The following is a 14,495-nucleotide window of genomic DNA, read 5'->3' as shown; positions in this document are numbered from 1 at the left end:
CAACCCGGAGTATCCACCTACCCCCTGGTATTAGTGTGAAGGTGAACCTTTAAAGCGAGATCTATATAATTGCTTGTACCTGACCTAATATAGGCCGAGTGCGTGCTTAAGGAGTCACACGGAACACAGAGTTAGATGTCTACTCCTTTCTCAGCAAAGGCTTGCACAGAACTGGAGTTTATTCTCAAGACAAAGAGACAGGAAATGGGTGTCACACAATCTTCTGAGTAGCCAGTGTCAGTCTATGATAGGTCCATTTCAGCTTCACTTCCATATATGGTATCCAGTATCTCAGCTTCTGCATTCCAAGGATTCCTTCCAGGGTGTTGTCTGAAGACACAGACGCCATCTTGGTACACCATATGTGAACTGACTTGTATAAGGGTTAATAATTGATTTCATCAGCCATTCTCTGCTTCACATTAGAAGACGCTGACCGTTACCTGCCCAGATCTGTAACTATAAAGCCAAATGACAGCGTACGTATAATGTGCTGACAAGATAGAAAATCACTTGGAGAAAAATCTTATGCTCGGCCTGTAAGAGAAAGTGGAGGGTAATGATGCTGTTGGCTTCCTAGATCCCTGAGATCTTATCGGATGAATCTTCTCTCCCTTCTGTGCTGCTCAATGTCTCATGGTCCCTACAAGACCAGGTCCAGTCTTTCTGGCCAAACTTCCCTTTTATGATCGACAACAGTAAATGTGCTGTGAGGCCAAGTGTGAATTTCTGTCCAATAACAGCAGAGTTTCCCTTTATCCTGACTTTTCAATTTGTATTAAAACCAACTAACTTCAGGGAGGATTGTGATAATCTCCAGGACAAACATTCCACCTGTGCCCTGATAGATCTCTGTGTGCGGCTGATGGCTGTAATATACATTTATTCCCGCCTGCAGGAGATGTGTTGGCTCCAGCCCTGGTGTCATGGATTCACTCCACGTCATAAATTACATTGTTTTTGATCCTAAGGAATTCAGATTACTGCACAATCTCTCCTGAAATGGGGAGCAATATTATTTTCTCTAATCTTCTGGTCAGGATCCATAGTAGCTCCAATGGTCACCATAAATGAGGGCAACTCTGGTTTACTGTTGTGTAATCTGTATTTGTAGTTTTCAGTTAATGAGATTCTCGTGCTCTGGGGCGGGGCTGTGGGTGGGGCTGTGGGCGGGGCTTTATGTGGTGCTCTGATTACATGTTCATCTGTATTGGCTAATGACAGGTCGCTGATCCCTCACTGACCTGCCCCCCATTATTACATAATGCATATAATAGCATTGATATTATTGGTGATAATTCCTATAATATTGTGGCTATTGTGAGGCTTAGAAAAAAATTACATCCAGCAAAATGACACCAGCGGCGCCTGCGCAGTATCATCTATCTCTTACTTATAGATGCTACTGCGCAGGAGCCGCCATCGCCGGTGACATTTTGCTGAATGTCATTTTTTTTCTAAGCCTCACAATAACATATTGTGCCCAGCTTGTGTCTCTGGAGACCTCCCCCCACCTACCCCCGGAAATTGTTACGTCAGCTCTACTCAAATGTGTCTGTCACTAAATAAACCAAATGCTTGAATGTGAAAACAGTTCAAAAACGTGGTTCTGTGTGGAAGATTGTAAAGCAGTCATGGAGGCATAAGGCTGGCAGTGATGGGCATTGTGGGTAATAATAGCGGGGATCATGCCTCATTCCTCTCTAGGAACATACACGACATCTTCTCTGGGGGTTCTTTCTTGTTTCAGTTACTGGGATGAGTGCAATAAAATGTCGCTCAGTGAGTCTTCTCACATCTTCACATTCTAAAGGATTGGTGGGGACAAAATTTTCAAAAACAAGATTTTCAGTGACCTTTTCCTGATAATCAAGGAAAGTATCTGCATTTCTGACTTTTTTGTATAACACAAAAGAATTATATGTGGCCACCTGAAACAAATACATGACTAACTTTTTATACCAGATATATGATTTTCTTGATGCTTGGTATGGCTGTAGAACCTGATCTGCAAGGTCCACAACCCATATATTTGTTGTAGTCAATGGCAGACAAAGGTTTTGGAGTAGTGGATCCCTGTTGGTCTGCAGTGGCCCTTGTGGCATCTGTGTGGATCGAGCTCAGGATAAAAATATCTTTATTATACTTATATTTAAGGGCAAGCAGCTCTCCATTGTGTAAAGCCCCTGACAGCCCCTTTCGGAACTTTTTGCTGACCACTGATTGTGGAAACCCCTGATGGTTTTTTCGAATGGTCCCAGAAGCCCCTAATGTTCAAAACAGACTTTTAAATAGGGGTATGCTGGTGCCGTAGTTGTCAACATACAGATTGTAGCATTTTTGTAAAAATGGAGTCATCAGCTCCCAAGCGATTTTTCCAGATGTCCCCAAATAAGTAGGGCGTGGCTTGAACAGGGCGGTTGGACCAATAGGACTGAAAGAATTGGCCGGAGCTGAGCCTCCCCTGCCCCCCCCAAGGAGGCATAGGCGGAGGCCAGCATGACGGGGGGGTGGTCGGCTACCAGGGGGAGTACCCTGGAGTGGGGGAGTATATAGATGAGGGGTGTGGGTGTCCCCTTCCTCTTTGGATCTGGTCCCCCCAAGAAGAAGTCACCTTTACCATGTCTGATGTGGAGCGGGTGTTGGAGCAGCTGCGAGCGGCGGCGCGGTCACAGCCCCCAGGCTGGCTGGCGTCACAGGTGGCCGGCATTGTTCCTGGGACGTCCAGAGAGTCTGCAGCAGCAGCGGGGAGGGAACGGCGCTACAGACGGGTGAGGCATCCCGAGCAGCTCTCACCCGATTCATCCCCCAGGGCTTGGCAACGCCGCCGGAGCCCCTTCGGGGACCCTCCAGGCCGGGCGCAGCGTTCTGTGCCTGTCGCCGCTATCCGGCCTGGGAGGAATCCGCAGGCCAGGCGAGGGCCCGCGGCGATGGCTAGGCCGCGGCCTACCTCCAGGCGGGGGGCGGGCCTGTCAGGCGCCGGGCGGCGGCAAGCTCCTGCATCAGCGGGAGGCCGCTGCGGTAACCTCCTCGCCGCGCGGCCTGCCTCCCCCTCCAGCAGGGGGGTGGACATCGGGGAAGCTTCGGCCTGCAGCCTGGCAGGGCTGCCATCATCATCCCCAGGCAGTGGGGGAACACCGAGTGCGGCAGGGGGCCGCGGCGAAGGGGCCCAGCATCGGTGGTCCGCTTCGGGGGCTGCTGCAAGAGGAGGGGGACGTCTCCACACCAGGACCGCGGCCTGCTCCCCTGTGGGGCCGCTAACAGCGATGTCCATGTACAGTGGCGATGGGCTCTTTTCCGGGGGCCTGGAGGCGCAGCGGGGGGCCCTTAGTGCTTCGCTGCAGGAGTCAGCCGTGGATGCGGGAGCAGAACTCACGGTGTCCCGGTCAGCGTCCATTGCTGGGGTCCCGTCATCGGGGTCCCTCGGGGGGCCCAGTCATCATCATTTGACACCTCCTGCGGGGAGTCCCAGAGGTCGACAGCAAGCTGGCGAAGGTACATCCGAGGACCCAGGTTTTCCGGCTGGAGGGCACACAGCCCCCTCGCAGCCCGGTGAATATGGCTCTGTGTCCCCTGTTTGTCATCCAGTTGCAACATCATCCTGGTTGGGTGGGGGGCCGTTGGCGGAATCCCTCGGGGTCAGCGGGGGGTTGGGATTTGGTGGCGTAGCCGCGGCCGGGGGGGTTAGCGATGTGCTTGCGAATATGCGGAATTTGGTGTCACGTCTGGAGCGGGGTCTCGCTTCACCGTCACCAGTAGCAGCTTGGGCACAAGCTGGGAGTCCTGCGGGGCGGAGTGGGTCGGATTTGGCCGGGCGCGCAAGTGAACCGGTGTCGGTGTCGGTGCAGACTGAGAAAGAGAAAGAATGTCGCATACACTTGGACGATAGAGCGCATGGGGAGGTATGTTTGTTTTGAGGGTCAGTTGGGGGCTCATTTAAAGAAAGAAGTAAAGGAGTGCATTTGGAAGGACGAGTATGTGGAAATATTTTCCCTCTTGCCATTAGAGAAATTTAATTTGGATAAGGGCAAGAAGGAGGATAGCAAAAAGGAGGATGAAGAGAAGCGTAGATGGCGTCTGATCCCGCAAACGTTCGTTAATTGGCAACAGGCGTTCGCTATTTTGGCGAGCGTCATTGGAGAAAAGTCCCCTGATAATTGCTCGGCGTTATTTTGACGCCATAGGGGAGGCCTATAGGGTGTACGGGGGTCAGGCTTGTTTGCGCTATGATGAGCATTTTCGGCAGAGGAAGGCCGTCCGTCCGGCTATCCGTTGGGACCAGAAGGACATTGGGCTGTGGATGCGGGTCATAGCTCAAAATAAATTTGGTAGCTCCTTTCATGGGGGGGCTGGGAGTACCAGCCAGAGTAGCGGCAGTTCTGGCGTCTCAGGAGGGGGCGGGCAGGTTCAAACGGGAAATCATAAGTTGGGGGTGTGCTGGCAGTTCAACGACGGCCCATGTAAATTCGGGGCGAACTGCAAATTTAAACATCTTTGCTCCAACTGCAATAGCGCGTCCCATGGAGCCGCCAAGTGTTTCAAGAAAGGGAAGCCCCGAACCGGCGGTGGTAATTCCCAAGGGGGAGACTCCAGTGAGGCTGGAAAGGATGGTCCCTTATCTAAATAGATATGGGGACAGGGAGAAGTCGGCTTTGCTGTACGCGGGTTTCAAGGACGGTTTTGTTATCCCTCACCCCCCTTTTGCTATTCCGCGGGTTTTAAAAAATTTGCGTTCGGCCTTGTTACATGGTTCAGTGGTTTCAGAAAAGCTGGAAAAGGAGGTTTCGTTGGGCCGTATGGCTGGCCCCTTTGTTTCCCCCCTTTTTCGGATTTGGTTGTTTCTCCTCTAGGAGTGGTTCCGAAGAAAGAGCCGAATAAGTTTCGGCTTATCCAACATTTGTTGTACCCTCGCGGGGGTTCTGTTAACGATGGTATCAATCCGGAAAGCTGTTCGGTGGTTTACTCCTCCTTTGATGAAGCAGCGGGGTGGGTGCGAAAATGTGGTCGGGGTGCCCTTATGGCTAAAACGGACGTGGAATCCGCTTTTCGTTTGCTCCCGGTTCATCCGGATAGCATGAAGTTGTTAGGTTGCTATTGGGAAGGCATGTTTCTTGTGGACAGGTGTCTACCCATGGGATGTTCGTTGTCATGTGCGTATTTTGAAGCCTTCAGTTCTTTTTTGGAGTGGGTCGTGCGCGATGTTTCCGGTTTTGATTTGGTCATTCATTACTTGGATGATTTTTTGTGCGTGGGCTCCGGGGATTCCGATTGTTGCGAGAGACTGTTACAGGCCATCGAGTGGGTGGCGGAGCGTTTTGGTGTTCCTCTCGCGCCTGAAAAAACCGAAGGCCCCTGTACGTGTTTGCGTTTTTTGGGAATTGTCATTGATACGGTGAATTGGGAGTTCAGGCTGCCTGAGGATAAGTTGGCTGATTTGCGGGCGGAGGTGGTCTGAGCGCGCAGGGTCGAGAAGTTCTCGCTGCGTGATCTCCAGTCGTTGCTGGGAAAGCTCAATTTTGCATGTCGAGTCATGCCAATGGGGCATGTTTTTTCACGTCGTCTGGCCAGTGCGACCGCGGGTGTTCGAGCCCCTCATCATTTCATCAGGTTGTCAGCGGAACTCAGGGCCGATTTGGCGATTTGGGAGTCATTCTTGGAGGGGTACAACGGCCGTTCGTTGGTGATGGAAGAGGTGGTCAGCAGTGACGCGTTGGAGTTGTTCACAGATGCGGCTGGCGGTGTTGGTTTTGGGGCTTACTTTCGGGGGCAGTGGTGTGCGTCCCGGTGGCCTAAGGGATGGATTGCGGATGGCTTGGTGCGCAATATCGCTTTGCTGGAGATCTTTCCGATTCTGGTAGCCGTCCATTTGTGGGGACGTGAGTTTCGGGATCGGCGGGTGCGTTTTAATTGCGATAACATGGGCGCTGTGTGCACGATTAATGGCCTTACTGCATCGTCTCCCCCAGTCGTTCGGGTGTTACAGCGGTTGGTTCTCCTCTGTTTGGACCTGAATGCACAAGTGACCGCGACGCATGTTCCAGGTGTTAAGAACGATATCACTGACTCTCTCTCTCGTTTACAGTGGGATCGGTTTCGCTCTTTGGCGCCAGAGGTGGAGGTCATGGGTTTAGCTTGTCCGGAGGAGCTGTGGATAGTGGCCTATGGGCCGCGGCATCGCTGATTGAGTCGTCTTTGGCTCCAAAGACCTGGGAGGCTTACTGGGCTGTATGGTGCAAGTGGGAGGAACAGTTAGCGGCCGACGTAGCAGTCGGGCCCGGCTTGGATCAGGAGGGAGTTTTGTTGTCTTGGTTGGGGTGGGGGGCCTCCGAGGGTTGGTCGGGTGCAAAAGCCATGCGTGTTTTAGCGGGTTTGTCCTTTGGATTTCACTTGCGCGGCTGCCGCGATTGGACAAAAACATTTTTGGTGAAACAAGCGGCGAAAGGGTTTCGCCGGTTAAAAAGCGGGGGTGACTTGAGGCGTCCGATATCTTTTGAGGTGCTTGAACGGTTGGGCGGCATTTTGGAGACGGTGTGTTCTTCACGCTATGAGGTTTTGTTATTTCGCCTAGCCTTTTCGTTGGCATTTTTTGGCGCATTAAGGGTAGGGGAACTAGTGTCGGGGAACAAGCAGTCAGCCGGGGGTATATTGGCCAGGGATGTTGTGCTTACTGCGCGGGGCATTGAGTTTTGGTTGCGACGGTCTTAGACGGATCAGGCGGGTAAAGGTCGCCGGGTGGTGTTGGGCCATGTGCCCGGGTCTTTGATGTGTCCCGTTCAGTGTTTGCGGGGGTTTTGGGAGCTGGGTCCTAGCTTGAGCGGCCCCCTTTTGTGTCACGTGGATGGCTCTAGTTTGTCGAGATACCAATTTGGTGCTGTTCTCAAGCGGTCCATCCGATCGTTGGGTTTGGATGAATCCCGTTTCGCTTCTCATTCGTTCAGGATTGGGGTGGCATCAGAAGCAGCAGTTCGGGGTTTGGATGTGGCTTCGATTCGGCGCATTGGTGGTTGGGCGTCCAATCGTTACCGAAGTTATGTTAGGTCGGTGGGTGGTGATGGGTGAGGCGGAGGGCGGCATTCACGCTAATGGTGTTTGTGTTTGATATTGGCATCGCCTTTTTTATTCCAGGTGTCGAGCCGTTGCTGGTGTGGATTTTTGGTCATTCCTTCGTTTACTGGGGAGCGTTGCGGGTGGATGTCCGGAACGAAGGCAGACAGCTCGGTTTTTCCAGGAACACGGCCTTGGTGCGTTGGTGTGGTTTTAGGGGGATGGAGTGGAGACGTGTCTTGCCGGAGATACACGAGTGCGTTCGGTTGGACCGCGCTCCGGACATCCTGGTGTTGCATGTTGGGGGGTAGTGACTTGGCGGTTCGACCTTTTCGGGAGTTGATACGGGACATCAAACAGGACTGTCTGTGCTTGTGGTTATTGTACCGAGGGGTCACTATCGTTTGGTCCGACATTGTTCCTCAGAGGTGATGGCGTTCCATGAGGTCTCTCGCTAAGGTTAATAAGGCCCGGATAAAAGTGAACAGGGCTGTGTCTTCTTTTGTTATCAGGAATGGAGGGGTGGCGGTGCGACACTTTGATTTGGAAAAAGGCGAGGGTGATTTCTGGCTGGCCGATGAGGTTCATTTGAATTCGGTTGGTTCTGACATTTGGGCTCTCGGATTCCAGGAGGGTATTGAGCGGCCCATGGCATGGCGGGTTCGGGGGGGTCTCGGGCCATTGAGGTGTTCAATGGGCCCTTGTTGTGGCGGTTTCAAGAGGGGGGGAGTCCTTGAAGTCGGTAAAAATTGGGTGTGGAAACTCAGTGTCTAGGGTCTCCTTGGTTAAACAGGTATCTTGGGGATGATCTGGTGAAAGGTGGGGGGGAGTTTCCGGCCGAAGTGGCGGATCCCCGAGTAGCTTAGTGGACAAGATATATCGGTGTTGGTGCTCCCGAGCCAGTGGGGTATCGGCTGGGAGCAATCATGAGGGGTTTTTGTCCACAGCAATTTTTGGGGTTATTCACCAAGATCTTGGGGCTTCAAGGACTCCTTCTCAGGTTCATGTTTTTGTTAAAGTGATTTATGATTCACTGTTTGTGTTTTTGGTGTTTATAATAAAGGCTGCTGTGGCCATAACATTCCAAAAGAAATTCCGAGTCTCCGTGTTCTGTGGTGGGGATTATTGGAGGTGATGCGGGGGGAGGTTTGGTGACAGGGTGAGATTTGTTCCCACGCCTGTCTGGTGGCAACTCGACACTACCAACGTCATGCTCGTTTCTTTAACAAGCCCCATAGCGAATGTAAGTCCTAAAAATGTTTTCATTTCTAGGACATTAGTTGGTGTCCATAAATTTGACCTAGCATAATCGGATCGTGGATTCTGGCTGACGAATTGGGACGCATATAAATTTGTAGGACAATATGCTCTAGCAAGCTATCTGTCATAAAAAAATAATTGGTCCAAAATTTTCCACCTCCACATATATACCAGGAATGGCATTAAAATTAGGGATGAATGGAGTAGCCGAATCCGAAGCCTCCCATCTGGGAAATGCTACATCAAGAGGCAAAGCCCCTTGGACATTGGTGTGCACCAATTCACGAGCACTAGGGACAGCACTAGTACTGGGCATTGTTCCCTGAGTTGGAGACATTTCTCCAGAAGCGCTATTTGTCCTTCTTGTTGTACTGGTCCTTGTGTGTGAGGATGGACCAGAATCACTGCTCATTTCTGAGCTATCACTCTCACTGCTACTAAAACCCTCGAAATCCACATCACCATCTGACACTGTGCTTTTTTCACTGTCAGAACGTAAAAAGTGCATAAGCCTCCTCTGCACTATAATACTGATGGGCCATTTTATTTGTTTTTATTTCTTTTTCCGGAAATAGAAATCTCTGACATGACTGACGTGACCAAATTATTGGGGAGACAATTGAGAAAAGCCTAATTCTTTAGCCTAACAGTAACTAACTTTAGCATAACACTATCCCTAACTTTAACCTAAAAGTAACCCTAACTTTACCCCAACACTAACCCTAACTATAGCGCTAACTGTAACCTGCCTTATCTGTTTTTCTATTGACAGATGATGGACCTGAGTGGGGACTTGTTTTTTGTGAGATGAGAATTGGTATTATTTTTGCCTACATAACATTGATTGGTTCCTTTTTATTCAATATTTGGGAGGCAGAATGAACAAACAGTTGGACACCACACACTACTGGTTCATCCAACAAGGTTTCCTATTAGACTGTGAACAGTTATTGTCTTGGTAAATAATTAAAGTTTTTTACATAGCTTGCCATTTTTATGGACAGTTTAAGTAGAAATGTTTAAAAATATAAAACTCAAGGATATGTTATTAAAAAAATTGTTTTTTATCTTAGCAGATGACTGTACCAGGAGATCAGAAGGACAGCTCACATCTTCAATTTTTAAATCTGATGATCTTGAGATCCTACAAGATACAACTGAAGTGAATGCCATTACTCCAGATATGCCATCATCCATTCACAGCAAAGATCTGTCATCTGATCCTATGAAACAGGTCCCATCTTCTGATTCATTACTGACTACTAAGGAAAATCAAAGTCACAAAAGAGGCAGTAAAAAACAAACTGCTCCTAAAGCAAAGAAGTCATTTTCATGTTCAGAATGTGGAAAATGTTTTACATGGAAATCACATTTTGTTAGGCACCAAAGAACTCACACAGGGGAGAAGCCTTTTTCCTGTTCAGAATGTGGGAAATGTTTTATCAATAGATCAGAAGTGGTTAGGCACCAAAAAACTCACACAGGGGAGAAGCCTTTTTCCTGTTCATTATGTGGGAAATGTTTTAACCGGAAATCAGATTTGGTTAATCACCATAGAACTCACACAGGGGAGAAGCCTTTTTCCTGTTCGGAATGTGGGAAATGTTTTAACAAGAAAGAGCATCTTAATAGTCACCATAGAATTCACACAGGGGAGAAGCCTTTTCCATGTTCAGAATGTGGGGAATGTTTTAACCAGAAATCAAATTTGGTTAATCACCATAGAACTCACACAGGGGAGAAGCCTTTTTCCTGTTCGGAATGTGGGAAATGTTTTAACAAGAAAGAGCATCTTATTAGTCACCTTAGAACTCACACACGGGAGAAACCTTTTTCCTGTTCAGAATGTGGGAAATGTTTTAACAGTAAATCAGATTGTGTTAAGCACCAGAGAATCCACACAGGAGAGAAGCCTTTTTCCTGTTCAGAATGTGGGAAATGTTTTAACAGTAAATCAGATTGTGTTAAGCACCAGAGAATTCACACAGGGGAGAAGCCTTTTTCCTGTTCAGAATGTGGGAAATGTTTTGTCAACAAATCAGAATTGGTTAGGCACCAAAGAACTCACAGAGCGGAGAAACCTTTTTCATGTTCAGAATGTAAGAAATGTTTTATCCGGAAATCACAATTGGTTAATCACCAGAGAATTCACACAGGGGAGAAACCTTTTTCATGTTCAGAATGTAGGAAATGTTTTAACCGGAAATCAAATTTGGCTAATCACCATAGAACTCACACGGGGAAGAAGCCTTTTTCCTGTTCAGATTGTGGGAAATATTTTAACCAGAAAGTGCTTCTTGATCGCCATCAGAGCAGTAACACAGAGGAGAAGCCTTTTTCATTTTCTTAATGTGGGAAATATTATACTTGGAAATCAAGTGTTAATAAACATCAGAGATGTCACATAGGGGAGAAGCCTTTTTATGTTCATAGTCTTGGAATAGTTTTAATCAAAATTGAATTTTCTTAATTGGGTTGTCTCTTGTCATTCCTCATGTTTGCTGGCAAAAGGATAAAACTAAACTTTATTAATTCCAAATCTAAAACTATACCCATAATTTGCCCCTGACGGTTAGTCAATAGATGACTAATAGAAAAAACATATACGGTATACTACGAAATTGGTTTTGCATGTGAAGTAGTCCCTAATGGGGTAAGATTTGCCTGTACGTGAGTGAATGACTTCATTAACTTTAATGATGTTGGAACAACTCATGCAACTGAGGCAAGGGAAAGTACCCGTCCTTTTTTGACCTGACAGTGTTCGTGTGGAAGTCTGATTGCAATGTCCTAGGTCGGCCCTGACCAACTTGTCTTTGATGTTTTGAGGTCTTCTTAAACACATCAATGGTGGGTTCTTGAAAATGTCAATTTTGGGGCAGGCTTTGGTAAGTAGAAACCAATGTTTATGGATGAGATTATGGACTCTCTGCAGGATGGTGGCCATGAACAAAAGGGAGTCTAGGTGGTTTTGGTGCGATGGTGATACAACAGTCAGGGTTTTTTCTTCCCTTCAGACCCACTGAACAGGTGCCCCTATGAGTCTATATTGACACCTTCCCTGGCGGTAAGATAAATAATAATATATTTGTTTTCATTTTTTTTTCATTTTTTTTTTTCCTTTTTCTTAAAAAAAAATTTCCCCCTTTTTATTTTAATTTTTTTCCCTTTTTTTCAACATTTTTTCATTTGGTTTATTCATCCATTTTTTTCATTCATCCATTCTTTTGTATAAATTTCATCCCAAAAATGATTTTGTTCCGTTATTTTCACATTCATTTATTCCCATTTCATTTGCTTTATTTACATTATTTTCCCATTATCCATTTACTTTCTCCAATATGGAGCTCCTTCCCTTCCAAGCTCTCCCATGCGCCCAAACAGTGGTTCCCCCCACATATTAGGTATCAACCTGCTCAGGACAAATTGCACAACAACTTTTGTGGTCCAATTTCTCCTGTTATGCTTAGGAAAATAAAAAATAGCGGGCTGAAAAAAATCATTTTTGAGGAAAAAAAAGTGATTTTTATTTTCACTGCTGTTGGTGTCACTTGTGGGGTTTTTTCACTGTTTGGGCACATCAGGGGCTCTGCAAAAGCAACATGGCATCCTATCTGAATTCCAGCCAATTCTGCATTGAAATAGTCAAACGGTACTCCTTCCCTTCTGAGCTCTGCCGTGCGCCCAAACAGTGGTTTACCCCCACATATGGGGTATCGGCGCACTCAGGACAAATCGCACAACAACTGTGGGGGTATGATTTCTGCTGTTACCCTTGTAAAAATAAAAATTTGGGGGCGAAAATATCATTTTTGTGGAAAAAAATGATTTTTTATTTTCACGGCTCTACGTTATAAACTTCTGTGAAGCACTTGAAGGTTCAAAGTCCTCACCACATATCTAGATAAGCTCCTTAAGGGGTCTAGTTTCCAAAATAAGGTCACTTGTTGGGGGTTTCCACTGTTTAGGAACATCAGGGACTCTCCGAACGCAACATGGCATCCGGTCTCAATTCTAGCCAATTCTGCGTTGAAAAAGTCAAACGACGCTCCTTCCCTTGCGAGCTCTGCCGTGCACTGAAAAAGTGGTTTACCCCCACATATGGGGTATCGGCGTATTCAGGAGAAATTGCACAACAAATTTTGTGGTTCATTTTCTTTTTTAACACTTGTGAAAATAAAAAAAAATTGGTTCTGAAGTAAATTTTTTGCAAAAAAAGTTAAATGTTAATTTTTTCCTTCCACGTTGCTTTAGGTCCTGTGAAGCACGTAAAGGGTTAATAAACTTCTTGAATGTGGTTTCGAGTAGGTTGAGGGGTGCAGTTTTTAGAATGGTGTCACTTTGGGGTATTTTATGCCATATAGACCCCTCAAAGTGACTTCAAATGTGAGGTGGTCCCTAAAAAAAATGGTTTTGTAAATTTTGTTGTAAAAATGAGAAATCGCTGGTCAACTTTTAACCCTTATAACGTCCTAACAAAATAAAATTTTGTTTCCAAAATTGTGCTGATGTAAAGAAAACATGTGGGAAATGTTATTTATTAAGAAATTTGTGTGATACATCTCTCTTATTTAAGGGCATAAACAATTTAAAGTTTTTTTCATAAATAAAAACAAGACATATCGAAGAAATTTTACCACTAACATGAAGTACAATATGTCACGAGAAAACAATGTCAGAATCACCGGGATCCATGGAAGCGTTCCAGAGTTATTACCTCATAAAGGGAAAGTGGTCAGAATTGTAAAAATTGGCCCGGTCATTAAGCTGCAAAATGGCTCTGTCACTAAGGGGTTAAACAAGATTTATTTTAGCCACACAATTCAATACTGTTTTCCTTTCTATCCTCACCGTGCTCTTACTTAAGAAAGTGAGAATATGTTCTTTTCTCTACACATAGTTGTAGAATACACATAACTGTAATGACCTGCAGAACACAGCGATCAGACTATTTACAGGAATCGGTAAGTTACGGGAGAAACAAAATGGCGTAATTGATATTTTTCTCTATAAAACCCATAAAATCATAGAATCGTAGAGTTGGAAGGGACCTCCTGGGCCATCTGGTCCAACCCCCTGCTCAAAGATTCGCTAAATCATCCCAGTGAGATGTCTGTCCAGCCTCTGTTTGAAGACTTCCATTGAAGGAGAACTCGCCACTTCTCGTGGCAGCCTGTTCCGCTCATTGATCACTCTGTCAAAAAGTTTTTTCTAATATCTAATCTGTGTCTCTTCCCATTCAGTTTCATCCCATTGCTTCTAGTCTTTCCTTGTGCAAATGAGAATAAAGATGATCCTTCTACAATGTGACAGCCCTTGAGATATTTGTAGACAGCTATTAAGTCTCCTCTCAGTCTTCTCTTCTGCAAGCTAAACATTCTCAAATCCTGCAACCTTTCCTCATAAGACAGGGTTTGCAGACCGGTCACCATTCTGGTCGCTCTTTTCTGAACGTGCACCAGTTTGTTGATGTCTTTTTTAAAATGTGGTGCCCAAAACTGGACACAATATTCCAGATGAGGTCTGACCAAAGAGGAGTAGAGGGAAATAATGACTTCACGTGATCTAGACTGTATGCTTCTGTTAATACATCCTAGAATTGCATTTGCCTTTTTTGCAGCTGCATCACACTGTTGACTCATATTCAGTCTGTGATCTATTAGTATACCCAAGTCTTTTTTACATGTGCTGTTGCTTAGCCCTATTTCTCCCATTCTGTATATGCTTTTTTCATTTTTATTGCCCAGATGTAGTACTTTGCATTTTTCCCTGTTAAAAACCATTCTGTTAGTTGCTGCCCACTGCTTCAGTTTATTTATATCTTTTTGAATCCTCTCTCTTCTCTAGTATTAGCTATCCCTCCTAGCTTTGTGTCATCAGCAAATTTAATCAGTTTACCCTCAATTCCTTCATCTAAATCGTTGATAAAGATGTTGAACAATACAGGGCCCAGGACAGAGCCCTGTGGTACCCCACTTGAGACATTCTTCCAACTGGATGTGCAGCCATTTACGACCACTCTTTGGGTCCGATCACTAAGCCAGTTATGAATCCACCTAACAGTTGCCTTGTCCATTCCATACTTAGTCATTTTTGCAATAAGGATTGTATGAGAGACTTTGTCAAATGCTTTGCTGAAGTCAAGATATACTATATCTACAGCATTTCCTTGATCCACCCAATCAGTGATT

At 46.3% G+C, this 14,495-nt stretch overlaps 1 protein-coding gene across 1 annotated transcript; it reads left to right on the top strand.

The window, feature by feature from the left end:
- The first annotated feature begins 7,485 nt into the window (after positions 1-7,485).
- LOC141076418 (uncharacterized) lies at positions 7,486-10,778 on the top strand. Its single transcript, XM_073563870.1, has 2 exons — positions 7,486-7,678; positions 9,378-10,778. Exons 1-2 carry the CDS (start codon positions 7,486-7,488, stop codon positions 10,652-10,654), a joined length of 1,470 nt encoding a protein of 489 aa, XP_073419971.1. The 3' UTR covers positions 10,655-10,778.
- Positions 10,779-14,495: the final 3,717 nt, after the last annotated feature.

This window comes from Dendrobates tinctorius, unplaced genomic scaffold, assembly GCF_039654945.1.
Source record: "Dendrobates tinctorius isolate UK_male_01 unplaced genomic scaffold, ASM3965494v1 ptg000404l, whole genome shotgun sequence".
Classification (NCBI taxonomy): Eukaryota; Metazoa; Chordata; class Amphibia; order Anura; family Dendrobatidae; genus Dendrobates; species Dendrobates tinctorius.
Note: the sequence above shows the minus strand (reverse complement) of the source record. Positions and strands in the feature narration are given on the sequence as shown.